At 49.6% G+C, this 27,806-nt stretch overlaps 1 protein-coding gene across 7 annotated transcripts in view; it reads right to left on the bottom strand.

The window, feature by feature from the left end:
* Positions 1 to 7,494: 7,494 nt before the first annotated feature.
* Positions 7,495 to 27,806, bottom strand: part of PAX7 (paired box 7) — a 119,695-nt gene continuing 99,383 nt past the window's right edge. For 5 of the 7 annotated variants that reach the window (XM_055262302.2, XM_055262299.2, XM_055262298.2 and 2 more), the window contains 3 exons: positions 20,489 to 20,735; positions 11,326 to 11,514; positions 7,495 to 11,283 (listed from right to left, as the gene is read on the bottom strand). In XM_055262302.2, the coding sequence (XP_055118277.1) occupies positions 11,399 to 11,514; positions 20,489 to 20,735 (363 nt within the window). In that variant the 3' untranslated portion in view covers positions 7,495 to 11,283; positions 11,326 to 11,398. Of the gene's footprint in view, positions 11,284 to 11,325; positions 11,515 to 20,327; positions 20,736 to 27,806 lie in introns of those variants that run through there. The other 2 variants (XM_055262297.1, XM_055262296.1) reach the window with 1 other exon arrangement.

The raw sequence follows: 27,806 nt of genomic DNA on the forward strand, positions 1-27,806 counted from the left end.
TGCTAAAGCATTCATGAAGAATCCACCCCCAGGATCTAATCACCTCCCACCAGGCTCCACCACCAATATTGAGGATTAAAAATCAACATGAGATTTGGGTGGGGACACAGATCCAAACTGCACCAACGTCATTATCATCCAAAGTTCATAGTTTACATTAGGGTGTATTCTTGGTGCTGTACATTCTACAGATTTTGACAAATGTATAATGATGTATTCATCATTGTAGTTCAATCTGTTAATTCTTAGTATCATTTTTTAAACTCTAGAGACATGTTTTGTAGACTAAATATTTCTCATGTGGGATATTATTCAGGATTAGTGGGGATAAGTTGCAGTAATCTACAACGTCAAAATCTCAGTTCCTGAGTACAGCAAGGTTTTATGTTTTTATCTCACAAAGTCTGCTATAGGTCTCAGCATCTGCATCCACTAGATTTCATCATCGTGTAGCTGCATTTTCTGGATTATGCAGCTTCTCTGATGAATATGGTAGGGGAAAAGATTGTTAGAGAAACATATATGACAATTTAATCCTTTGGCCTGGAAGTCACATTATCACTTCCACCCCTGTGTTAGTCTGTTCTTGTGTTGCTATAAAGGAATACCCGAGGCTGGGTAATTTGTAAAGGAAAGAGGTTTAATTGGCTCACAGTTCTGCAAGCTATACCAGCATGGCATCAACATTTGCTTGGCTTTTGGGGGGACCTCAGAGAGCTTTTACTTATAGCAGAGGGCCAAGTAGGAGCAGACATGTCACATGGTCAGAGCAGGAGCAACAAGGTTAAAGGCGGTGGTTTGCAACACTTTTAAACAACCCGATCTCATTATTGTGACTGAGAGAATTCTTAACCAGAAGAAATGCCCTGAAAGAAAAGTTAAAGGGAGTTCTTCTTGATGATGGGAATCGATACCAGAAGAAAACTTGGAATAAAGAAAGAGCAACAGAAATGTTAGATATCTGGGTAAATATAATACACTATTTTTCTTCTCTTAAGCTCTTTAAAATATATGATTATAAAATATAACATTGTCTGGGAGGGTTCAATGTATGTACATAGGACAACTATAATATCAAGGATTGTAAGGCTTCTATGTTTTATTTTTATTTACAGGTACAAATTAACTCTAAGTAGACTGTAAAAAGTTAGGTATGTATATTATAATCTCCAGGTCAATCACTAAAAAATAATAGAAAGAGATATAGGCAAAAAGCCAATAGATAAATCAAAATGAAACACTAAAATATATTAAATTAATAATTTAATATATTAAATTAATAATCTGAAGGAAGGCAGCACAAAGGCAACACAGAAACAAATGAACAAAAGAGGTTAAAGCCAGGAAGAAAAAAAGATAAAATGGTAGACCTAAATCCAACTACATCACTTATTACATTAAATGAAAAAGGTCTAAACATAGACCTTAAAAGATAGAGATTGTCAGATTCTGATAATGCTGTCTATATAAAACCTAAATATCTATATAATTGACACTCTAAAAATTTTCCAGAGTGTATATTGTTTAGTTCTTTGCCATTAAACAAAAGTCTAGTTCTTAAAAGGTCATGTTAAGTATGATTTTCTTGATGGGATTACCCTCCTTCTCTAGATGTTCCCAGATGATCCCTGGATCAAATGAACACATCAAAGAACTCAGTATCTAGATTATATCCTGTTCTCATATCTCCTCACCTGCCAGCAGGGTTATATTTACTAAACTGCTATCAACCTATATTGAAGACCATTGTGAGAAACAATCCCTCACAACTCATCTTTATACATTTCACAAGTTTCCTGAGTTTTTATTTATTGTATCATACAGTCTCTTCCCAGAGAGAAATTATTTGAACCTACCCTTTTGAAGGGTAGAAATCTTTGAACCTTCCCTTAGTAAGATTCTTATTTTCTCATTGGCATCAGTGGTTGTGTAACTCTTCAGATTTCCCACTTTCCATTGGCTGCTAGAAAGCTCCAAGCATCTCCCTGTAATGTTAATAAGCATTCCTACAATAAAAGGCCCTATGATCAAATAAATGTGCAAAACATAGGGCTAAAGAGGGTTAGGTTGATTTCTTTATTCTGTGATCTCATTTAATCCTCACAACCACCTTGGAGGTTGGTGCCATTATTATGCCAGTTTTATAGATGATGAGGAAACTGAATCTTCAGAGAAGTTTAGACCACTTGCTCAAGATTATACAGTAGTGGTGTCAGGACTGGAACATAGGCTGCTTGGATCCAGAGTCTGCTGTCTTAAAACTATAGTCAAATCTTGTATGTAAAGTGCCTGACAGAAAAAAAATGCTTATTCTTATAGTATGGGCAGCTAAAGTGCTTACCTCAAGCCTGGCTTCACAAAAGGAGGAAGGGATCTGTAGGGTCAATTAGGTGGGACCCAGCACAAGGTCCCAGGGAAACCAGCCACCTCTATGTCAACTTTTCTACCCTTTTGCCTGGGAATGCTCCTGCTGGTGTTCAAATGTCCAAAGCGTCTCCTGATACCCCACAAACTTCATCCTGATACTCCTACTGATACTCTGACATTCACTGGACTTCCCCTAAGTCCCATATGTCTGTCTTGGCGGCCTATCTTCTGTGGACCAATGTGACAGGGCTGGTATGGGGTTTCAGGAACTTTAAACTCACCATGGAGGTAACTGCTTATTGATCAGTTGTGTATCCATGGAAGTGGAGGAGGTAGAAACAGACAGAGGGATTTTCCCCTAAATTTCCTGAATAATGGGTCCTAATTCTTCACTATTATAGAATTAGACATTTATACTCTTTTCATACCTTAAGATGGGTGGAATATACATCCCAATTCCTTGACTTTGAGCTTGGCCATGAAACTTGCATTGGCCATGGGATGTCAGTGAATCTGACAAAAGAAGGCTCTTGAAATGGAGATTGAACTGGAACCCCCACAGCATCCATTGAACTCATGATTTGTAATCATTGCATAGACGCTGCCTTCTTAATGGGCTCCCAGAACAAATATTGTCAGACTTGCAGCCTGAAGCCAAGCTGCTTGTCTGTATCAGTTTTCTATTGTTGCATCACAAAGTACCACAAACTCCATGGATTAACTCAACATTCATTTTATTTTTTCACAGTTTCTGCAAGTCAAAGTCTGAGTGCAGAATAGCTAGGTATTCTGCTGAGGATCTGACCAGGTTAAAATTGGGGGTTGGCAGGGGCTGTTATCTCATCTGAAGGCCTGTGTGGGGAAGAATTTGTTTCCAAGCTCATTTGGGCTTTTGGCAGAATTCAATTTCTAGTGGCTGTAAGACTGAGGTCTCCATTTTATTGCTGGCTGTTGGACAAGGGTCACTCTCAGCTCTTAGAGGATGCCTTAACATCCTAGCCATGTAGCCAGCTTACTTCTCAATTCCAGCAGGAGGATCTCACTGCAGTCTGCTGTGATGAAGTCTTATGTAATGTAACATAATCATGAGAGTGACTGACTATTCCATCACCTTTGCCAGGTAACATAACCCTGCGAAGGTAGTGACTAGTCTATTATATTCACAGATCCTGTTCACGCTCAAGGGGTGGGAACTAAATATGGTGTGTACACCAGGGGCCAGGAATCTTAGGGGACATCTTAGAGTTGTGCCTATCATACCATCCATGCCTAGATTAGTCCAACCATAGTCAACTTACAAACCTTACAAACCTGTGAATGTGAGAATTAACGCTTGTTTTAAGCCACTGAGTTTTGAGGTGGTTTGTTACACAGCATTATTGTGACATAGCTGACTGTTACACTTCTTTTCAATAAGCACTGTCCTTATAGTTTAACCAGTGTTATAGCTCCACTTTGGGGAAGCAGCCTGGTATGATGGACAAGGCATTTGAGATCAGGCAGCTCTAGGTTTGAATCCCTACTTCTCCAATTTCTAGTTGGGGGAGGCTTGACCCAGTTACTTCACTGTCTGGGTCCATATCCTCATTTGTCTGACGGTACTCACAATGTCTACCTTGCAGGATGTTGGGAGGGTGAACTAAAATTATGGATGTGGAGTACCTGGTACGTAATATTAGTGTTTCTCTCTTAAGCTCTTAGTTCTAGCCAACATGCCCAAGGGAATGAATGTGGTGTGAATTCTGGGAGGGGTCACTCCACTGCTAATACCCGAGGGCTTCCTGGCAGGTGTCTCATTGCCAGATGAGAAGGTGACCCACAGGGCTCCCTTACCTGGGGTAGCCCCTCTGATGTCAGCCCCATAGCAGAAGGCAGCCCCACCTGTTTTCTATGGGGTAGGGACCCTGGGGATTCACCCTCACACAAGATCCCTGTGCCATCTCCCCAGCGCTTTGATATTAAAATCAGACATGACCATGGAGAGCTCAGTTTCCACCACCGACTAGTGATGTGAGCTTGAGCTGAGACTTTAACTTTCTGAGCCTTGATTTCCTTCCTGTGCATCAAAAGGTTAAATTCCCACCTCACAAGGCTGTTGTTAGACTGATGATGCACAAATGGCTGCTGTCTGGAGCCACTTAGGAGCTTGATTAAGTGGTGTTCCCCTTCCCTCAGAGCAGGGGCCATCTATGTCTCCTGTTCTTTTTAATGAGGCTCTCTGCCCCACCCTCCCTCCAGGACCCACCTCGGAGAGGAGCACAGAGCAGGTACTTCAGGAAGGTGTTTGCTTCTCCTCCTGATCCTCATAAAAACCCTCTGGGCAGCAGGTGCAATCCCCCTTCTCACTTCCCAGGCAAGTGGTAGATTACACCTCCCTGCTCCCTTTGAAGTGCAGTGTGGCCATGTGACTTGCTCTGGCCAATGGCATGTGAGCAGATGTGTCCTGTGTTTTGAGTGGAAGCTTTAAAAGCCAGTGCCTGATCCACCTGCTCTGTCTTTCCTTGGGTACCTGAGGCCAGCACGCTCAAGGAGATGCCTGTCTCCATCAGGCTGACTAGGATGAGTAGTGGTCATGAATATGGATGAGAAGAAAGCAAACCTCTGGTGTTTTAAGCCACCAACATTTGGGGTTGTTGGTTACTGTATTCTACGCTGACACAGTGGGACAGACTTTACTTCCATTTGAAAGACGAGACAGTGGAGGGGAAGTGACTTGCCTGTGGTCACACAGAGAGTACTAAGGGGTGGGGCTTTACCTAAGGAAGCACTTTTTAAGGTGACTGGAGCTCTGAACTAAGGTGCTAAGAGCTAAGGTGACTGGAGCTCTGAACACCAGCCCCACCTGCTGCCTTTGGGAAATGGGTCCCCACTCCTCACTGAAGCTGTTTACATTGTCAGTAGTAGGAAAATTATCTCTGTTCAGAGTAAGTCAGTGGCAGCCTAGGGAGGGGAACGGTGGAGCTCTGCAACCTGTACTCTCAGGAGGACCAGATATTCTAGATTCAGCCACACAGCAGGTGCAATTGCACTCGGTCTCCCTGTCCTGTGTGTCCCTCCCACCTCAGAGGCTTCATTTATCTAAGGAGCTCCTTTCCCTCACTAGCAAACTTTGTCCAAGGAAAGGCTGTGAAACTCATTCACCATAAGGCGTGCAGATCAATGAAACCAGGAAGAGAGACTGCTTTGTTATGCAGCATTATTGTGACAGTAGCTGACGAATACACTTGTCTATCCATCTCCTCTTTTCTTTTATATACAGGAACCTGATTTTATTCTGGGCAGTCATGTGGCTGGGTAGAAAACTACATTCCTCAGCTTCCCTTGGGATGCACACAAAGGTCTTTGGGGGCAGGGAGTGCTTCTAGCAAAGCTCCCCAAGTGGGGGGTCTCAAAGGGCAGGCTATGTTGTGGAGCTCCTTGGCCTCATGCACTTAGCACCTCATGTGTTGTGTTGCTTTCCCAGCACTTGTGACGGACACCTCCAAGTGATGCAGGCACTCTCTGAGCTGCCTGCATGACAACAAACCTTTGGCTTAGGTTATCATCTCGGTAACCTGGAAGATCCTTAGGTGTCAGCAAGCCTACTTTTTAAAAATATATGGAAATAGGGTCCAAGAGGGGAAGAAAATTGTCTGAGGACCCATAGTGAGTTAGATGCAGAGCTGACTCTCCCCCACATCTTCCTACCTGAAGGATAGATTGGTTGCAGGTGGGTAGGTGGGGGACAGATGTGAGGCAGGACATGGTTGGGAGCACTAGCTCTGATATACGCTTTCTGGATTCCATAGGGGACTGGCACAGAGCTTATCACACTCCAGGGACTCTGTGCAGAGGAAGATACTGGGGCAACTTCTGATTGGTTTCAGACCCTAGGAAGACCCAAGGGTTTCCCTCCAGATCTTGCCCTGGGGAATTTGGCTGGATCAACTGGACACAGGTTGACAGGAGCACCTTATCAATTCTTCATGTAGAATTTCAACTAACAACTCTCTCACCCCACTGCATTCCTGTTCAGAAGATAATCCAAGGAAACCAGAGCCCTGGAATGACTTGGTTACCCAGGTTTAGGGCCAGGGGAACCTATGCGGAGTGGACATTGCTGGTCCCTGCCCAGGTCCCTTTTCCTGGGCCAGTGCACGTGTCCCCTAACTGATGTGCTTGTTGTTGCTAAGGGCTCATAGCTGTGCTTTCTCTGCAGAAGTGCCTGCAGCCCACAAAAGCCACTTTAGAGATGCTTGGGCAGATAGTTTATATATCACTTAACATATCACCTACCCACCCACATCAACGGGACGGCCAGCACTCAATGACTGACACAGTACCAAAGGCCAGCCCCCGGCCTCAAGGTGGGACTACTCTGGTACCACAATCCACACTCCAGAGCTCCTTGTAGCATCAGGTTGAAGCTGGACGCCAGGTAAAACCACCTCTTTGCTCAGCTTCTTTACTTGTCCTATCTTGCTTCCTTCATTCCCTTACAGCTTTCTCTGGAGATCTCGCCATCAATAATTCAAAAAGAGCCAGGCATACTGGTAGTCCCAATGACTCAGGATGCTGACGGGAAGATCACTTGAGCCCAGGAGTTCAAGGCGTGTGCTATGATCACACCTGTGAATAGCCTTGCACTCCAGCCTGGGCAACACAGCAAGACCCCATCTCTAAAAAGAACAAAACCAGAAAATTGCCCGAGAATCCCCATATGCTTCCAAGCAATATGTAAGTTTCTGAGCTCTCTTCTACCTCCCAAATCCCGTGTAATGGGAGAGAGCCACTGAGGGTTCTATGATTAGCAGCAGGAAAAGTTTGCTCTGGTGAAGAGAACTAAAGTTTCACCTTATTCTTTGACATTGTGCTGTTTCTATGAGCTCAGAGAGAGGCTTAAAGTAACAACATCCATTGATCAAATATTGATTAGGCATTCACTAGAAACCTCGCAGCTGCTTGGCACTAGAGGACCCAGTGGGGAGCAAGAGAAATGCAGTTTCTACCCTGATCCTCTAAATTAGGTCCAAAGGCTTCTTGGACACCCCTCAGAGTCCCTTATGCAGCTGCATAATGACAATCAATTGAGTACACGAAACCTTCAAAATGCTTTTAATTTCTTTTAATGTGTAACAGTTACGCCTGAGTTACAGAGGAAGCGCTTACAAGCAGCAGGTAGTTAAAGCAAATACCAGTTTCTCTTTCTAGTCTACTACTCCATATAGCTGAATAAATTATGGTGCGATTATATTTAAACACACACCTCATGCCCACACGCCCACGCACACACCCCACTCACACCCTCACGTACACCCACTCACTTCCGCATGGGGGAAAATGGCTGTGAGTCAAACACCGAAGCAACAAAGTTGCAGTTACTAGGAAGAAGGAATGATCTAGAGTACCATGTAAATATTTCCCAGGTCAGGGAATTGGCCACGTCAGAGCTGACTTGAAGAAGCATCAAATACACAGAAGTCTCAGAGCGTTTCAAGTTGGCGGCTAGAGAACCCCCATTTAGTCTTCGTTTTGGTGCCTCTGAAGGAGGGGAGGAGAGAAGACCTGTGTACCCCCAAAAAGTGTCCAGTAGTGCGAGACACATTCGGGAGCTTGATGAGAAGAACATCAGCCTGAGAGAGGTCCCAGGGAACATCTTTTTAGTTGGGTAATGGAGTGTCACTGAGGCCCAGGATCCAAAATCTTGGATGCTTCACCAACTCCATCTTAAAACACTGGATTCTGGCAGAGTGGTCAAACTCTGGGACCTGTCCTGTTCTCAAGCCAGAGTCAGATTTCAATCTGACTCTTCATTTTCCTTCTGGGCAAACCTCTCTCTCCATTCTTCCTTTCTTCTTTCTTATCCCCCTAGTTCTCTGTCTGCTCTGCCCTTTCATGTTCCTCTGGCGAAAGAACAACAAAGGAAAATCAAGTATAAAATGGAAGTATAAAAGCATAGCTTGGTTCTTACACATCACTTCTTTTTTTCTTTATATAGCAAGAGAGAAATACCAAATGAAAAAAATAAAGGAACAAGAATGAAAGAACCCACTAGAGCCTGGAATGTATAATTTGAAACACACAATATGAAGATATATCCCTACAGATGGTCTCTGGCACTAGCACGACACACACTGTGGGGGATTTCTTTCCTTTTTTAGTATATATATATTTATAAAAAGTCAACTTTCTATAAACGAACAGCACATCACATTTCCAACTATTGTACAATGAACTCAGAAGAGAGCCCTCCTTAGAGAGGACCAACGGCGACTTGTGATAAGTTGGAGGAAGCAGCTCTTATTTTGCTACAGACTGTATTTACAGGGATGGATGGGGGTTGTTTCTGGGACGGCCTGGCCACTGTAACCCAGGCCGCCTTTCTCAGGCTGTGGTTAGCCCCAAAGAGATGGAGGCCTTGTGTCTCTCATTCAGCATCACCTCTCTGGTGATGTTTTGAGTTGCCAACACAAGGCTGAATTTTATAACCAAGTTGGCCAGATGAGTTAATATACGGGTTTTAGAGAGAACCTATCAGGATCAAGGGCCTATTTCTGAAGGGGGTGGGGCCCCTCGAGGAATAAGTCCCATTTTCTACCAAGATGATGGCTTGGGAGAACTTATGCTCAACATCATGAGAAATCATTTGGTTTATTCCCAAGCAGGTCTTTGTTCCATTTCACCATCGGGACCAGATATCTGAGATTGGTCCTAGCATTGGAATGTCACCTCCTGGGGATGGGGCTGGGTGGTTTTGATGTCAGCTGCCTGAGATCCCTGCTCCTGGGTCACAGAGGGTGTCAGGAGACTCAGACACTTTCTGAGCCAGGCCTCCAGGTGGAAGGATTGGCCATTCAAGGAATGTGGATGACAAGTGTTTGGTCTTCAGGAAGAACTGCTTTCTGCTGTGATAGCTACAAAAGCAGGGACTGGGTTACCAAGCGATAACAGAGTCTTCTTTTTTGTCCCGAGCTTGAAGAACCAAAGGTCTCCTGCAGTGGACGCTCCAGTTGCAACCTTGATCTTGATGGGCCACATGTGTCTGCTGCTACCAAAGTCTGTTTGTCCCCAGTTATTTACAGGTTTCTGTAAACCAGAGATATGAGCCAGCCTGGTCATGGTCCAGAGCAGGCTTGATATCACCAAGTCTGAAGATGAGAAACAGGTGAGCATTTGTCACAGAGGTGACGTCCATGCAGGTGAGTGTCCTAGAATCTTGCCAACCCAGCTCCCCAGGAGGGAGGAACTCAGGTTGACTCCCAGAGCAGCAGCCCTTTCCCTCTAGGAATGTCTTGTTGGCTGAGGGCAAAAGGCATGGATTGAGCAAAGAGGTGGCCTCACGAACCCAGGTGGGGACAAGCAGTTTGGTCCAATGTTGGTGAATTCAGTGCTGTGTCTCCCATCCCAAGTACTTTGTACTCAGCAGCACCTGATAAAGGTGATGGAATGTAGATTACAGTGACAGTGATGGTAAAGATGAATATGATTTTGATAAATAGGTAAAGGTGGTAAAAAGTTCCCAGGGAGGAGGAATCGGGGGTTTGAATCATCCCCCCAAGCTCTTAAGAGAATAGAACTTCAGGAGGCCACTGGCGTGGTCAAGGAAGGTGCCTCTTCCCTCTGCTCTGGAATTGTTGACATCTTCCTCTGCCCAGGGGTGGTAGCTTGAAAACTGGTCACATCTGCCCCAGCTCAGCTGTGCTGGATCAGGAGGCAGGGACCTCTTGGCCAAGATAGAGGCAACATTGAAAGATGCCACTCTGAGCAGGACAGCAATTTGCCCCTAACAACATGCCAGGGGGGATCATCTTGTCTGTGGGGCAAACAATCCCTGCCCAGTCTAGAGCCCTCCTCCAAAGCTCTGAGGGTAGCTCTCTGCATCCCCAGAAACTGAAAGGGGTTTGGGGAAGAGGGAGGCCTCTTCCTAGAGGATGGGGCATGGTAAGGATGGGCTCGGGCCTCTGCGGAAGGCTTTGGGCAAAATATCAACTCCCTGGGGTGTGGACTTGCAGGCAGAGAGCTGAAGCCTTGGGCAACAAAGGCTTGCCCTCCCACAAACAGAGGGACCTGGTTACGAAAGCGCCTTCTGAGCCCACTTCCTGCTCCTCCACTCATGTATCCTCAAGACTTTATCCCCTCCCCATCTCATCTGATTCAGCTAATGAAGGAAACTGAAAAGTTCTGTGGGCTCCCCAGGCCCCAGATGGAGTGGACATGGTGGGAACTTGGGCTTCAGGCTAAGAGGCCTCTGCTTCCAGAAGCCTGAGTTGGGTCCTTGTATCCTGGGTGGGCCCATGGCTGACAAACCCCACCCCCATGTGCCCCTGCCCTCTGGTTAAGCCTCTTCCTGGTCTCCCCAGTCTCCCTGCCTGTGCTAGATTTCCCACTGGGGAGGGTTCTGAAGTCCTTCAAATTCCTGGGTGGGGGTGAGACTGCCCCCCTGCTGACTCCCCTGGGAAGACCCCAGAGTCAGGGTCCCCTCTCTGCTGGAATCCCAATGTCGAGAGGAGGAAAGGGCTGTGGTTCTGACACTGAGCCAGGGACCTTCCTTGCAGGGCTGGCTCCCAGTACATCCAGCTGAGAGCAGTCCTGAAAGCTTCACCTCCACCTCTAGCTAGGGAACCCACTGGAGTTGGGTCCAAAGAGCTGCGGGACCTCCTCTCAGGCACCATCCTCCTCTGGGTGCCCAAGGTGTTCAAGGTGGGCCTCAATCTCCATGCCTGGGACGGCACAGAGGCCACCATGGGATTTGACGGGGAGGACTTCAGGCTGACCAGAAACCCTCCTTGGGGAAAGTGGGGAGCAGACTCCAAGGGCATCACTCTGGATCCCTAACCACAGGTGAGTGACAAGCTGGCTGTCTACCTCCAGGGGGCCAGTGATGAGAAGCAGGTGGGCTCCTTTCCTGGCCTCCTAGGACGACAGGGGGATGAGGGGGCAAGGCTGGGGGATGAGGGGGCAAGGCTGGGGGATGAGGAGGCAAGGCTGGGAGACTCAGGGGTCAGTTAGGGTTGGACTGGGAATTGGACTGGGGCAAGTCGCCCCAGGGGCCCTAGTAGGCCTGGCCAGTTTCCACAGGCAGGAGTCCCAGCACGGCGGAGTGCTCCCCGAGCTTCATACGACGCTGGGTGGAGAGGCTCACATTTTTGGCCAGATAATCAACAGCAGCTGGAAAAAAGAAGAGACTCTCCTAGAAATTGAGGTTCTTTTTGTTTATTCTTCCATTCACGCTATCTACACCCATCCATCCATCCATCCATCCATCCACCCATCCATCCATCCATCCATCATCCATCCTGTCTATTCATCCATTCTTTCATCCATCCATCATCCTTCCATCCTTCTATCCACTCATCCTCTCATCCATCCAGCCATATCCATGCACCTATGCCTCCATCCACCCATCCATTCTGTCCATCCATCCATCCATCCATCCACCCATTCATTCATTTATCCATTCTCTGTCCATCCATACATCCATTTATCCATCCATCTATCCATCCATCCATCCATCCATCCTTCTATCCATCCATCCTCTATCTATCCCTCATCCACCCAGCCACCATCCATCCATCCATCCATCCATCCATCATCCATCCATCCATCCATCCTTCCATCCTTCCATCTATCCATCTCTTCATGAAGCTCTTTCTCTCACCTCCTCTCCAATCATTCAGCAAATATGTTTAATGCATTGTGTGCCCAGCTCTCTGGTAAGTTCCTAGGGAGGCATAGAAGATTACCCACATTGCTGAGCAAAGAATTAACCACCCCTCAACAAGCCCACTACATATATCTGCTATGGAGAAGGCCCTGTGAATCCCTGAGCGCAGGTAATGATGAGGGCAAGGTCTCTCTGCCTTCTCTATCTGTGCCCAGCTTACAGATAAGGCAAAGCAAGACCTTTGCTGCAAGGCCAAAGTGGCTGTGGGTGAGCTGAGGGATCCATGCAGAAGGAGCCAGGACACAGATACGCAGGGAGCTGAGACCTACAGCTCTGCCCATCTGGTCACCCAGAGGACACAGATGAGTGTCTGAGGGTGTGTGTGCCTGAGAGTGGTGCATACTTGTGTGTGTGAACAACAGAAACAAGAATCTCCTTGAATAATTGGCCTGCACATGAATGTCCACACAAGAGCAACATTTGCACACACACGTGCACATATGTGTGTGAGTTGTGTGCACCTTTGTGAATAGAGGAACCTTGGGAATGCCAGTGCATGTGCAGGCACTGTGTACAGGTGAGTTCCAACTGAGCCAGGTATCTGCCTCTATATTTGTGTGTGTGCAGGGATGACCCTTGACCTGCATGTACATGTGTTCTGTCTTGACTACTAATTCTGCCTTTCTGAGGCTACAACAGAAATCAGCCCTGACCAAATGATTTGACTGAGGTGTGGCCAACGCCTCCAGAGGCACAGGGATGCTGCCTCCCAAGCTGGGATCTGTGGCTGTGGCCAGTCCAAACCCCTGGGATCTGTAGGATCCAGAAGCAAGAGGAAGATGGAAAGAACACTGCATTAGGAATTACAAGGCCTGGCTCAACACTTGTTCTGTCACCTGCCCACAGGGGACGCTGTAGCACTCTACATGCTTCCCCAAGGTTGGAGGTTCCTGCCCAGGGTAGGTGGGTGGAGCCAAAAGGTGATAGGCATGGCCTGAGGACAAGGCCAGGGAGGCCAGGTGGTCAGTGCCAATCATTGAGCCATGGGAGGCCGTATTGCCCAGTGGTTCAAATGACGGAGGTTCAAATCCTGCACATGCCAACTTTTAACGTGTGATCTGGGGCATCCCACCTCATCTATTCAAACCTCAGTTTCCTTGTCTGTAAAATGGGGATCGTAACAGCACCTATCTGAGAAGCTGTTATGAAGGTTAAAGAAGAAATACGTACAAAGTGGCTAGCTGGTACTGTGCCTGGCACATTGTGAGCTTGAGAGATGTGGGTTTGGAAGCAGCGGAAGACTAGGATTGGGATTTAGTAAGTAAACATGGCCTTTGATGGGGGCAGGAGGGGATGAAGCAGCAGATGAGGTGGCTGCAGTCCCAGTTACCTCCTGCTCATGTGGCCCTGGGCACATCACTTGACCTCTCTAGACCTGCTTCCTTGTCTGTAGAATGGGGAAAACAAAGTCCAGCCTCCTCCAGGGCTGCTGCTATGAGGATGAAGTGAGACACTGTTCTTTAAGGTGGTGGTTACAGAGCATGCAGGGGCTTGGCCCTCAACAGTCCCAAAGGATGTGCAAATGCCCTGGGACCTCTCTGGAGTGTCTGAACCCTGTGCCCCTCTGCTTACCAGGCTCCAGGGTGGGTGACGAGAGGAAAGTTAAGTCTGCCTAGGGTCTGAGCTGAGCCCCCAGGGACTGCCAGCCTTCCTCTGAAGTCACTTGGCCTCCAGGCTCCCAATTGGTAGAGCAGAGTTGGTGGCAGTCAGCCTGGTCCTGCCTTGGGTCTGCCCTTTACTCTGCGTGAGGGTAGGGCCATTCCCATCTCTGGCCTTGGGGGGACCCTGTAGCCCTGGCCACACCAACTCTGCTACTGGGAGCCTGCCTTACCTGGCAGGATCCATCTCGTTAAGAAGCCTCATTCTGGCCGGGTGTGGTGGCTCATGCCTATAATCCCAGCACTTTGGGAGGCCAAGGCAGGCGGTTTACGAGGTCAGGAGATCAAGACCATCCTGGCTAACACGGTGAAACCCCGTCTCTATTAAAAATACAAAAATTAGCCGGGCGTGGTGGTGCACACCTGTAGTCCCAGCTACTCGGGAGGCTGAGGCAGGAGAATGGCGTGAACCCGGGAGGCGGAGCTTGCAGTGAGCCAAGATCGCACCACTGCACTCCAGCCTGGGCAACAGAGCGAGACTCTGTCTCAGAAAAAAAAAAAAAAAAAAGCCTGATTCTTAGACGGACAGTCGGAATAGAAAGAGGGGGAGCCAGTGTTTACAGAGAGCTTGTTCTATCCGGGTCCTGTTCTAAGCATTTTGTGCTCATTTTCCATTTAATTCTCACAACAACTCTATGAGGCTGGTAGTGGTGGTATCCGCATCTTACAGATGATGGAACTGAGGCTCTGAGAGACTGCACCACTTCGAAGATCACACAGTTCATAAGCTGTGGAGCCAGGATTCAAACCCAGGCAGTCTGAGCCTGGCTCCCAGCCACCCCTGCAGGCTCCTGGGGAATAACCCTTTATACATGCACAACACTTTAGAGGGCACGAGGTGCTCTACACCCCAAATTCCGCATTGATCCCATGTTCTGCTCCAGGCAAGGTAAGCGATCTGTCCAAGGGCACGCCGCTAAGGCAGGTGGCACTTCCCCTGAGTCACAGCAGCCACTGCCTCCCCTCCTTACTTCACACCATGCCAACCTCTCACACCAACCTCTCCAGCTATTCCTGTGGGCGGGCTGAGAGCTCTGGCTTTTTAAACAATTGATACATAATATTTGCACATATTTTTGGGGGTACCTCTGATGTTTTGCTACGTGCATAGAATGTGTAATGATCAAGTAAGGCTGTTTAGGGCATCCATCACCTTCAGGATTTATCGTATCTTTCTTTCTTTCTTTTTTTTTTCTTTCTGAGACGGAGTCTCACTCTGTCTCCCAGGCTGGAGTACAACAGCGCAATCTTGGCTCATTGCAACCTCTGCCTCCCAAGTTCAAGCAATTCTCCTGCCTCAGTCTCCCAAGTAGCTGGGATTACAGGTGCCCACCAATACATCTGGCTAATTTTTGTATTTTTTAGTAGAGCCGGGGTTTCACCATGTTGGCCAGGCTGGTCTGAAATTCCCGACCTCAAGTGATCCGCCCACCTTGGCCTCTCAAAGTGCTGGGATGACAGGTGTGAGCCACCATGCCTGGCCCAGTATTTATCATTCCTATGTGTTTCAAATCCTCTCTTCTAGCTATTTTGAAGTATACAATACATTGTTGTTAGCTGTAGTCACCCTATTCTGTTATCAAACACTATAGCTTATTCCTTCTATCTAACTGTATGTTTGCACCCATTAACCAACCTCTCTTCATCTCCCTCCCTGCTTCCCTGCCTCTAGTAACCGTCATTTGATTCTCTATCTCCATGAGGTCAGCCTTCTTAGTTCCCATATATGAGAACATGTGATGTTTGTCTCTCTGTGCCTGGCTTATGTTACTTAATAAAATGACCTGCAGTTCCATCCATGTTGCTGTGGATGACAGGATTTTATTTTTTTTTATGGCTGAATAGTATTCCACTGGGTATATATACTATATGTTCTTTATCCATTCATCCGTTGATGGATACTTAGGGTGATTCTGTGTCTTGGCTATTGTGGATGGTTTTGCAATAAACATGGGAGTGCAGGCATCCCTCTGATAAACTGATTCCTATCCTTTTGATAAATATGGTAGTTCTAGTTTTCACAGGCTTTGAATAATAATCAGAACAACAAAGCGAGCACCCTCATGTATGGACCACCTGCTGTGTGCTGGCAGGCATGACCACATCTATTTCTTTCAACTGCCCCATGCTTTAGGTATCAGCGTTCTCCTTCTATAAATGAGGAAACTGAGGTACGGAGAGGTCGCTGGCCCAGAGTCACATGCAGCGCGTGACATGGAGGAGGAGCCTGCATTGGTCCTGGAGGAGGAGCCTGCATTGGTCCTGCCTGTGCCTCTGGCCACTCTGTGTGCCTTATCCTCGTCAGCCTCTCCCAGCAACCAGCCCATGGCCCAGCACACAGTAGGAGCTTGCCAGGCCCTGTCTAGGTAGCCCAGGAAACACCAGGAAGCCAAACTTTCCTGACGACCCTGCCAACTTCAAGGGCACCCAACAGGCCGCACAGCCTGCCTCTCCCAGGGGTGGAGCCGAGGGGCTGGCTAGGGCAGGGCTGTGACATTTCTTATTATGGCCTCTGTCAACGGCCCTCCCTGTCCCTCTGTCTCTCCGCATCTCCCCTGTTCTGCCTCGCGCCCGCGCCTGGGCTCTAAATGTCTCAAATTAGATTAATTGGGAGTTGGCAGGAGATGTGGTGGTGATGCCAACCGGTAAACAATCTCAGCCGTCAGTGCCTCGTCAGCCCGCAGCCCCAGAGGAGGACCCTTCTAGACACAAATTCTTATTAGACTTGTCAGATCTATTAAAATTCTTTTCACACTTCTGCGTTCTATCAGCCCCATCATTAGTACGGCCCTGGCCTCTGGGAACACCAGGGCCTTATTAATCTGCCGTGTGCCCCATCCCTGGGCCCCTGCCCCCACCCCCCCAGAGACGAGGAAAGACGGACAGGTGGATGGACAATGGCCAGAGCAGGAAAAGGAGTGAAGGTGTCCCTGGGAAGATGAGAAGCCCACGGAGAGGAGGAGGAGGACTCTGGGGCCTGCGAGTTTGGTCCATGTGTATGCTCGTTCCATGCACACCTGAAGGTGGCTCTCCAGGGACCAGGCTGCAGGTGTGGCTGTGTACACATCAGTATGGGCTGCCGGGTGACCTTGGGCAAACAGCCTCTCTGGGATCCCATTTCCTTATCTGTCCAATGAGAATAACCATGTGTACTGCATAGGGTGGCACGAGGATGAAATGCCAGACCCATAGTAGATGCTCAATAAATGGTCATTCCTCCTTCCTTTACACATGCACATTTTGTATATTTATGTCTTAAAGCTGTGTATACACACATTAGTGAACACTCACATATAAACCCCTCTCTCTGCATGTGCATCTGTCCATATGCACGTGCATGTGAAGCTGTAGACGTGAATCCACGCATGGGTGGGCTCAGGTGTGTATTGCTGCTGAGTGGCCTCCACAAATCTGTGGTTTGAAGTTAGGAGACTTTGGGTCCACCATTGCCATGCTGTGGGATTTTGGAAAAGCTACCTCGCCTCTCTGAGCCTCGTTTTTGCACCTGCAACCTGGGGACAAATAACTTAGAGAATGACGTGAATGAGGAGCACGCATTTTGCTCAGTGCCCTGTGGGATGAACTTGGGCAGAGGACAGGTGTCACAGGAGGACAGATGGACCTGGGCATACGCGGGCACAGTCCAGGACATGGGACTCTTGCACACACACCAGGGCATCCCAGCCACAGATGGATTAAGTTGCCCAGGGATGTGGGGCAAGTGGTTAGTGGGAACACGATGTGTCTCGGGGCCTCCAAAATGCCAAAGGAGAGGGAGGTGGTGCAATGGAAACACTTTGAGACGGCTAAATCCGTGGTCCCCATTTCACAGATGGGAAGACTGAGACTCAGAGAGGCAAGCGTGTGGCTGCCTGCACTAATTGGTGGCAGAGGAGGGGGCTTTTCCTCCAGCCCTTCCCTCCCAGCTTGGGCCCGGAGTCTCTGTGGGGTGAGGTGGGGTCTGTGCTGGGCTCCCTTTGGGGAGGGCTGGAGAATGTGGCCAAGAGGAGTTCTGAGCTATTCCTGGAGAAGCCAGGGCAGCAGGGATGGAGCTGGAAGGGGAGTGACAGGAGGAGGAGAAGGGAGTGGAAGGAGAGGACAGAAAAGAATGGAGTGGGGGGTAGTGGGGGAGGAGGAAGCTGCTCTGGCTGGCTTTGTCCAAGCAAGAGGAGAACAAACCCTCCTTTCTCGCCTCCTAGGCTCCTTCCTTTTTGATCCTCTCCCCTGCCACCCCCATGCTGACTTTGGGGTTAATTTTATTTCCGAATTGAGTAGGCGCCCCTGGAGCAGGGCACTGGGCTTGGGTGTGACTAACGCCTGCCCCGGGCCGGGGCTGCTGCTGCCGCTGAGGTCACTCTAAAATATTTATCAAGAGCATGTGTGTCCTGCTCCATGCCCAGGAACATGGGCTGGGTCAGGAGGTCACCCTGGGACCCTCTGGAAATTCTCCCATGCGCATGTGTGCACCCTGCTCTCAAATACACATGCAGACCCCCACGCACACATTCACACACACACACACAGTTATACACACAGACACGGTATATGTCTACACCCAGATATACATCCATACACATGTACACACAGCCACACCTATGACATACCCAAACATACACTCATACACTCACCCCTATTTACACACTGCACAAAGAATATATGTGTCCACACACAGGTACTTCCACACAGACACACTCAAGCATGTGTGCATGCCTCAGTGCATGGCTATACACGTGTACATACAGTCACACGTTTGCACACTCATATACATCTATACACACGCATATTCATTATACATATCTACATATTGACATATGCATACCTATGCCAAACATGCAGGCACACATAAAGACATGCTCAACCATATGTACAGACTTGAATGCACATTTAAACATGTTTAAGAAGATACATATGCTTACATATGTGTGCACATGTGTGTTCATACACACAGATGTGCACATCACTTGTGCATAATATGCTCATTTATGTGCACACATGTGAAGTCATATACACATATGCTCACATGTGCCCACTGACACATACATGTATTCACGCATATGCAAAGATGCATGCAATAACACATGGGTGCTGAAATACTCAGATGCATCACATGCACACACACTCACGAATTGTAACATGTCCCAACATATGTACTCACAAACACCCATATACACATGTGTACATACACATATGCAAACATGTACACACACAGGAAGGGTTGTGAACACAGCTGGGAGGTGGAGGCCGACACAGCTGGCCCTCATTTGGCAGTGGAGGCCAACGCCACGTGAGGAGGGGTATGTTGAGGGGGTGGGCAGGAAGCAGAGGTCAGAAAGGCTGGCCCAGGGCTGGGCTGGGGGAGAGGACGCCCTCAGGGATGGAGGCCTCACCCTCTTGCCACACGCCCTTCTGATTAGTTTGACACCAGCAGGTGAGGCCTTTGCAGGGCGGTGGGGCAGCAAAGTGACCCATGACCTCTGGCTCCCTGTCCCATCTGGGCCTGCCCTGCTGCTGGCCTTGCCAGGCATCAGAGGCTGTGTCCCGGCCTGCGTTTTCAAGCCTTTGGTCTGAGGGTCCACCGTCCCTGCCTCAAGGCAAGGCACAAAGGGGATAGCAGCTGGGATGGGTGCATGAGACCATTGCAGAGTTTGAAGTGGAGGAGAGAGCTGGAAACCCAGCTTTCCCATGCCCTGCGGCAGAAGGGGCAGGGTCTCCCACTGAGCTGTCCAGCACGGTGGCCACCAGCAGCACATGGCTAGCGAGCACTTAAACTGTGGCTAGTGCAACCGGGAAACAGAATTTCAAATGTCGATTTCACTGGAACTAATTTAAAGTCAAAAACTAATCTTCAATTGGGTTATTTAGTGGTTGGAAAACTACAATTTGGAACACTTTGGGTGTGTAAGTCTATTTTCTCAATTGCAAACTATATGAAATTTAAATACAGATCAAGTATTTCTGTTGAAAACTCAGTGTCCCAATTAAAATGGGCTGTAAGTGTAAAACATACACAGGATGTCAAAGACATAGCATGAAGAGAATGTAAAATATCTCAATAATTATATATGAATTGCATTTTGAAATGATAATCTTTTGGATGTATTGGGTTAAATAAAATGTCAGTAAAAATAATTCCATTGTTTCTTCCCCTTGATTTCTTTTTTTTTTTTTTTTTTTGAGACAGAGTCTTGTTCTGTCACACAGGCTGGAGTACAGTGGCGTGATCTTGGCTCACTGCAACCTCCTCTTCCCGGGTTCAAGTGATTCTTGTGCCTTACCTACTTGAGTAGCTGCAATTACAGGTGCGTGCCACCGTGCCTGGCTAATTTTTGTATTTTTAGTAGAGACAGAGTTTCACCATGTTGACCAGGCTGGTCTTGAACTCCTGGGCTCAAGTGATTCGTTTGCCTCAGCCTTCCAAAGTGCTGGGATTACAGGCATGAGCCACCATGACTGGCCTGTTTCTTCTTATGTTTTAAAATGTGGCCACTAGAAATGTTAAGTGATATTTGTGTTGTGTATTATATTTCTGTTGGGGCCATAGTACAGAAGCAGGGGTTTAGCCAGGAGATGTCCTGGGTTTTGCCCAATTCAGTGTCATTTTAGGTGAAATGTTCTGTCTTGCTGGACTTCAATTTTTCCATCTGTAAAATGGACATACCCCACCCTGACACCACCTTGTAGCTCTCTACAAACAAGCAGGAGGCCCTGGGGGTGGGAGAAGGAATGGGGACGGGGGATGCCCAGGGCACCAGGCACTCACTCTGGCCGTACTGGCCGTACTGATAGCCGGCCACGGGGTCCACGCTGTAGCCGGTGGTGCTGTAGGTGGGTGGGCAGTAGGCCTGGGAGGTGGGCAGGCTGTCTCCTGGCTTGATGGAGTCGGCCCGCTGGCTGCAGCTGGCTGAGATGGAGGTGGCCGAGTCCAGGCCGCCATGCAGCGGGGAGATGGAGAAGTCAGCCTGTGGCTGCGGGGGCACCGCGCTGGGGTTGCCCAAGATGCTCATCACCTGTGGGGAAAAGGCTGTTAGTGCCATGCTCACCGGACAGACCCCAGAGACACGAGCACACTGGGCACAATGCCAGGCTGGCCCTGGAACGCTCTTTGCCAGACTTGTTCCCTTGAAGTCTCTGTAGCTTCGAGGTCCTCAGTTTACCTGATTTGCGTGCCCTCATGCGTGGGATGGCTGCTGGTCTTCAGTGTTTCTCTTGAAGGAGGGTCCTGACCCAGAGATCCTCCTTCCACTGAGAACTCAGCAGGGGCTTACTCGCCTCTCTAGCTCCAGGGTCTGGCTCTAAGGGTCACTCTGGGCCTGTCTATTGAATGAATAAATGCATGAATGAATGCATGAATGAGTGAACTGACTAATGAGGCCTCTCCCATCAGTCAGGGAGTTCTCCAAGCTCTGAGAACTGTGCCTCCCCCACCAGACTGGGATGGCCCCATCTTCTAACGCAAACACTATAGCAGGACTCTTGATCTGTCTGGCGTCACTGTGTGTGGCTTGCTCTGCCTGCCACTCCTCTGGACTCTGAAGTTCCTGTCCCTTCGACACTGAAGCCCACAGCCAATGCTTTCAAAGAGCCTCTCAGGCCCCTTCCTTTGATTCTACCAGCTGCTAAGGTCTGTGACCATCCCCTCCTTCCCTGCCTGGCCGGGTTCCACAAAGAGGAACTCACTGTCAGTGCTGGCAACACAGACTACCAGGGGAGGCTTGTCTCTAGAAACTCAGCTCAGGGGACCTGGATGGAGGTCCAGGTGTTCACTTACTGGGATGTTCACTTATTTACTCCCCAAACAGGCATGGATGGTGACTTTGGCCCCAGGCTGAGAGCTGAAGGCTCTGAGACTTCAGAGGAGAAAGAGCCATGGTCTCTGCCCTCCGTCCGGGGAGAGGAGGAGGAAGGGTCTGGGTCGGGTGAGGGAAGCTACTAGCAAAGATCATAGAGACATGGAGTAGTGATACAGGCATCTTATCTATCAAAGGACACAGAGGAGGGCATCCAGTCATCCCCAGTAGTCTGGGAAATCTAGGGGAGGTGGAACCTGCTGTCCAGCTCTCCAGGAAAGAGGACGGGGAAAAGCAGTGCTTTCCTGGAGTGGGGCTGGGAGTGGTGCAGCAGGAGCTCCTGGAGAGTGAGAGGACACAGTGTCCCAGTCAGTTCAGAGCAGAGCAGGGGAGAGGGCAGGAGAGAGAGGGCACAGTGCCCCGGTCAGTCCAAAGGAGGGCAGGGGAGAGGGTGGGAGGGAGAGGCAGGCCCTCGTGAACCTAACCTGTAGGGCCCTGGCCCCTGATGACCTCCTGGTGATGCCACCCTTTATGGGAGGAAGACCCTGAGTATGAGGTGGGGACGGCTTTGCTGATAATCTGCCCAGCACCGAGACGGAGAACCACGTGGCAATCCCTGCTGGGCACACGGTTGAGTTCCCTGACTCCCCCTACAGGGTAAGAAAGCAGGCTGCGGGCATTCGAGCAGTGATCGCTTTGCCGACTAGACACCTTCTGAAGATTTTTACCTATGCCTTTATTATTGGCTTGTGCCACAGGCATTGAGGCCTGGCCACAGTCGAGGGCATTGATGGATCCTTCGGGCCAGGGACAGACACCGAGCTCCTCTGCTTACCAGCTGTGTAACCTTGGGAATATCCCTGAGCAGTTAACTCATTTGACTCTCCCAACCCAAAAGCCCAGAGATGTGTGGGGCAAAGCTAGGATGCCCATTTCCCAGATGAAAAAACTGAGGCCTGCAAAGGGGCCGTGGCTTCCCTAGGTCTCACAGCAGGCCCATGGCTCAGTTCACCTGACCCTGGCTCACCTGCAAAATGTCAAGTTCAACTCTCAAGAATGAATGAGGTTGAGGCATCTGATCACTTTAGAGGGTCTCACTCCAAGGACCAGCAGTAGTTTGTTTCCTGCGCAGCTAATGTGGGGTGAGTGGGGTGGGGTCCCTTGCTCTGGGGGAAGCTTAGGTCCTCTGGAATGTCTTGAGCAGAGCCTCTGCCTGGTTCCTTCCCCCATGCCCTCAGCCCTGGGGGTCTCCCCTCCTCCACCTTTTCCCTCTGTCACTCTCACCCCAGAGCCAGAGCTCAGAGCTCAGACCTGCTGGGACCGTCAACTGGCTAGTCTTCATCTCCACACAGCTGGGGAGATTTGGGAGGGATATAGGGGTGTGTCAACCTCATCAAGATGGCAAAGACACACTGGAATGGGTTTGCAAGAAGGAGAGAGAAAGTCTGCCTGGGAAGCAGGAGGCTGGGCTGGGGAGGGTCTGGAGTCCTTTGGACACTAGCGCTACTTCAGGGAGCTGAGGTCTCCCTAGCTCACTCTGTGTTGAATGTGCTTCTGAGGTCTTTGTCGTGGTCGGGTCAACAGTAGGGTGCTGGGGTAGTGGTATGTGAGGGTGTCTGACACTGCAGGACTGTGTTTGTTGCTTTCTGTCTGTCAAGATGCGATCTCTTTAGCTTGAAGAATGTGCTAGGGGCTTGGTGAGGAGAGCAAGGTCCCAGGGCAAACTCAGGAATCTAACTCCGCCCTGGGGTTCTCAGTCTAGACCCTTTCCCATCCATCTCCTTTCTGATCCAACACAAACACGGACCCTGCTCCCTGCTCAAAGGAGGCCTGGACTCCAAGAATAGACTTAGAGGCTCAGAAAAAAACATACAGGCTCCAGATCCCTTCTTTCAGGAGGACAGTCGACGGAGGCTGGGAGACTCCTGGGAGGGTTTGTCAGCTCCCGTGAGACTCCAGTTTGATCCTTCCCTCCTGCCCATCCCCAAGATGCCAAGCCCGGACAGGATGATGGGAGGGGAGGAGTCGGGGGATGGTGAGGAAGAGGATGAGGATGGTTTGAGACAGGCTGAGAGCTATGTGTAGACCCGCTACTCATCCTCTAAGACAGAGACCTACACAGAACTGCTGCCCAATCTGACAATATCACTCCGGAATTATCAATGGCTCCTCATTATCTCTCAGCAAAAGCTCCTAGTGACCAGACCTCTAGCTGCCTGTCCCAACTCCTTTCACCCCTTTCTACCTTGCACTTTACGTCCCAGCTATCCCAAACAATGTGTTATTTCTTGAAAATATCCTTCATTCATTCACGTATTCATCCAACAAGCATTTCATAGGGTGCTACTATGTGCCAGTCTGGAGCTAGGGCTGGACTATGAGCTCTTTGAGGGCAGGATGGAACTGCGTTTTGTCCATCTCTGGAGCCCCATGCCTACGTGGTGCTTGCTACATATTCTGAGCTCAGAAAACCTCTGCTGAATTCATGCATATTCCTTTAACAAACATTTACTGAGCACCTATTACATGCCAGACACAGCCAGGCACTGGGGACACAGCCATGAAAAATGCCAATCCCATGTCCTCCTGGAGCTGTCAGCCTAAGGAATGAAGCTGACAATAAACAAGTGAACAAATAATATAATTTCTGATACTGATAAATGCTACGGAGGAAAAATAAGGGGCTATGTGGGGCAGTCAGGCAAGACCTCCCCAAGGATGTGATATCCAGCAAGACCAGAAAGAAGAGCCCTGAGAAGATGAGGCAGGGGAGCTTTCCAGGCAGAGAAGTCAGCAAGTGCAAAGGCCCTGAGGTCCCTGGGGCTGAACCATGAGATACACCCAGCAGGGTTAGGAAATAGCAAGAAGGTGAAGGTGGACAGTGAAAATTCCAGGAGCCGCAAGGGCTTGTGCAGTCCTTTCTCAGAAGGGGCTTGGGTGGTGCCTGGTGGCTCAGGAGGCCTTGGACCCTGGGCTGTGAACTGACAGCTCAGAAACAGCTTGGGTCCAGGGAGCTTTTCCTGTAATGGGATTTGCTCAGTGGGATTTGCCCTGGAACATCAAATCAAATCCACATCTGGGGAAGGTGTGAATGGAGGATGTGCTGCCACTGCTCACTCTCTCCCAGAGTCCCTGGGGGTCTGTGGATCAAAGGGCTTCCATTTCATCCAACCCCCTGTCTCCAGGCAGGGCAGCGTCTAAGCTAATGGGACAGGACCCAACTGGAGAGCGGCAGGAGGGGAGAACATTGATGAAGACCACAAGGCCTGAGTCGTATATTGGCCAGTTCATGGACTCCTCAAGCAGATGGGGTATCATTACTCCCGTTATGCAGATGGGAAAATTGAGACACGGGGAAGCAAAAGGGCTCACCCACAACCACACAGCTGGTAAGTGGCAGAGCTGGGATTTGCACCCAGGTCTCCTGGGTCCCTAGCTGTGCTCTTTCCCTGCCACCAGCTGTGCTGGAGAGCACACAGGGAGAGGTTTGGCAACCTCACTGCACAGAGCCCTACGGGCCTAAATGACCCTCGCTGGCCTCTGGCTTCCCGGGGACCTTTAGGGCTCCCTCTCGGCCTGCAGAAGCAGAAAGCATTGGCCCACAGTTAGGAACCCAGCTGAGGTTCGGAGTCTGCAAACTTTTCAACTTGAGGAAGTTCAGGTCTGATGCAGTAATCTACCCCCCTCAAGAATGCTAAGGCCTCTCCCCAGGTGGGTTTTACTTTTTTCCCGGTGACCTTGCTTTCACTAATGTATTACTTCTTGGTACATTACCGTTACTAACTCAAAATCAATACCGACCTCCACATCTGTAAGGTTTTATCTGAAGGCAAATCTCAGGGCTGTCCGTCAGGCTGACAGACAGCCGTCCCTTCCTCTCCCTTCCTCCTCCACTTCCCCACACCCGCCAGGGCCCCTACCCCACCCCCAACCCCTTCCCCTCCCTCTGCTCCAAATCAGTCCCAGCCTCGACCAGACTAAATCAATAAGAGGCCAACCTCACCCTCCCTTCCGCCTGCTGGGGAGAGGCTTGCTGGTTTGGGGGTGGGGGCTCCCCTTCCACAGCCTCTGCTCACCGCGCCCTCCCCTGGGACGTGCCGGCGCACTCCCCTACTTTAAAAGAAAGGGATGGGAAAAATGTAATTAATTCCCTCCGTTCCTGAGCTGGCCCCGAGGGCCTGGGACTTAGGAGGCTGAGCTGCGAGATCTGCACCCTCTGTGATAACCGAACGTGGCTTTGGGAGTATGGCTGCAATTAGAAGGGGCGATCGCCATCATTGGGGCTCTGTGGCAGGGTTTGTGGTGAGTGTGTGGGGGCCGCAGCAGGGTGCAGAGGGAGAGGGAGGCACAGGACCTAGAGACTGAAGGTCAGGATAGGGGTGGGGGTCAGGAATCAGGTCAAGGCTGCAGGGACCATCGGCAGGTCACAGAGCCCCACCTCTGCACTGCCTGAGAGGGACCCTGAGGCTCCAAGAGGGACAACAGTCTCCCTGAGGGCACTGGGCCTGCCTGGGCCAGTCAGTGCTCAGAAGGGCTTTCCTGCAGCATGGGGGCCAGAATATCTGCCCTGACTAACTGCGACTCTGAGCAATTTCTTTAACCTTCTGTGCCTCGGTTTTCTCATCTATAAAATGGATATGATGATCATTGTAGCTACCTAGAGAGTTATTGTAAGGATTAAGTGAGTAAGTGTACACTGGATGTGCCATGCCTGGTGCACTGTTAGTTCCCAGTAAATATCAGCTGTCCCCCTCCCCTTCCTTTTTCACCTCCCTGACACCTCTTCTGCCTGGATTAGAAGGGAAGAGGCAGGTGGCTCAGGGACCTTGCCTGAGATGGAAATGAGCACTTGGAAGCAGACTCTGGGAACACCTCTCAGTCAGGGGCCGTGCAGTTTTTCATCTTTTTCTCCCATGGGGGCCAACACCCAGCGGGTGCTTTCTGAATGAAGCATTGCTCTGCCCCCTTAGAACTGTTCTGTCCCCACGCAGAAGCTGGGGCCTGCACGCTGGAAAGGGAACAGGAGTGTCTGGCTTTGACAAGTTGCACCCCACTCTGGCCTGAGTGTGCTCCCCTATAGAAAGAAGGAACCATCAAAGTACAAATCCTTGGAGTCTCCCAGTCTCAGCCGAGCAAGGCCTGGAATCCACACAGCTCTGCACAGGGCAGCCCACACCGTACTCTGCAAGACACACAACTGAATCCAGGATGATGAGTCCAATGAAAATGTCTCTGGTCCCGATTGCCAAACAGCCTTTCATCAGAGCCCCAGTTAACAGGCAGGATAGTTTTTCCCATTTGCACTTCCACTTTCTTAAACTCATCCAATACACTTACATACGCACACACTTGCATGTAAATACACCCAAATATGCACGTGAAACTTGGGAGGCAACTTGGAGTTTGCTGCGTGTTCACAGATGGGGAAACTGAGGCTCAAAGAGGGGGAGTGACTTGGCATCCCAGGGATTACTGCCACTCCCTCCTGCCCCGTCTTGGGTGTGGTTCCAAAAGGATCTGCTGGCTTGACACACACAGCACTTTTATCTCCAAGCCTCAGGTCCACCTCCAGCCCTGGCTCGCCGTTTTGACTTTCACAAGAGGTGAGAAGGGGAGATATTTTCAGAGCCCTCTGTTCCCGTTGTCAGAACACAGCTTGCCAGGAAGAGAATGCTTTGTTTGTCTGAATTGTATGAAAGTGTCCCTATGGACCAAGAACTGTCCCCAGTTGGGAGATGACCTGGGGCAGCCCAGCTCACAACTGGCCTTGGTTCCTAAGGGTCTGGGGCCTGGAATCCACCTCTGCCTCCAGGCAGACCCTGTCAGAGCAGGCTGAGGACTGGGCAAGAGGGACCGGCCGCTCCCCTGGGTCTGTCTGCTCCATCACTGGTTCTCCGTCTTGACTGTCCACTGGAATCACTGGGGCGTCTGTGGGGTCAGGAGTTTTTTTTTTTTTTTTTTTTTGAGATGGAGTTTCACTCGTTGCCCAGGCTGGAGTGCAATGGTGTGATCTCGGCTCACCGCAATCTCCGCTTCCGCAAGCGATTCTCCTGGCTCAGCCTCCTGAGTAGCTGGGATTACAGGCATGTGCCACCACACACGGCTAATTTTTTTTTTTTTTTTAGTAGAATGGGGTTTCTCTATGTTGGTCAGGCTGGTCTCGAACTCCCTACCTCAGGTGATCTGGCTGCCTTGGCCTCCCAAAGTGCTGGGACTACAGGCGTGAGCCACCACACCCGGTCAGGTCAGGAGTTTTTAAAGCTCCTGAGTGATTGTAATGAGCAGCCAAGT

The sequence above is a fragment of the Symphalangus syndactylus genome, chromosome 22 (assembly GCF_028878055.3).
Source record: "Symphalangus syndactylus isolate Jambi chromosome 22, NHGRI_mSymSyn1-v2.1_pri, whole genome shotgun sequence".
Taxonomy (NCBI): domain Eukaryota; kingdom Metazoa; phylum Chordata; class Mammalia; order Primates; family Hylobatidae; genus Symphalangus; species Symphalangus syndactylus.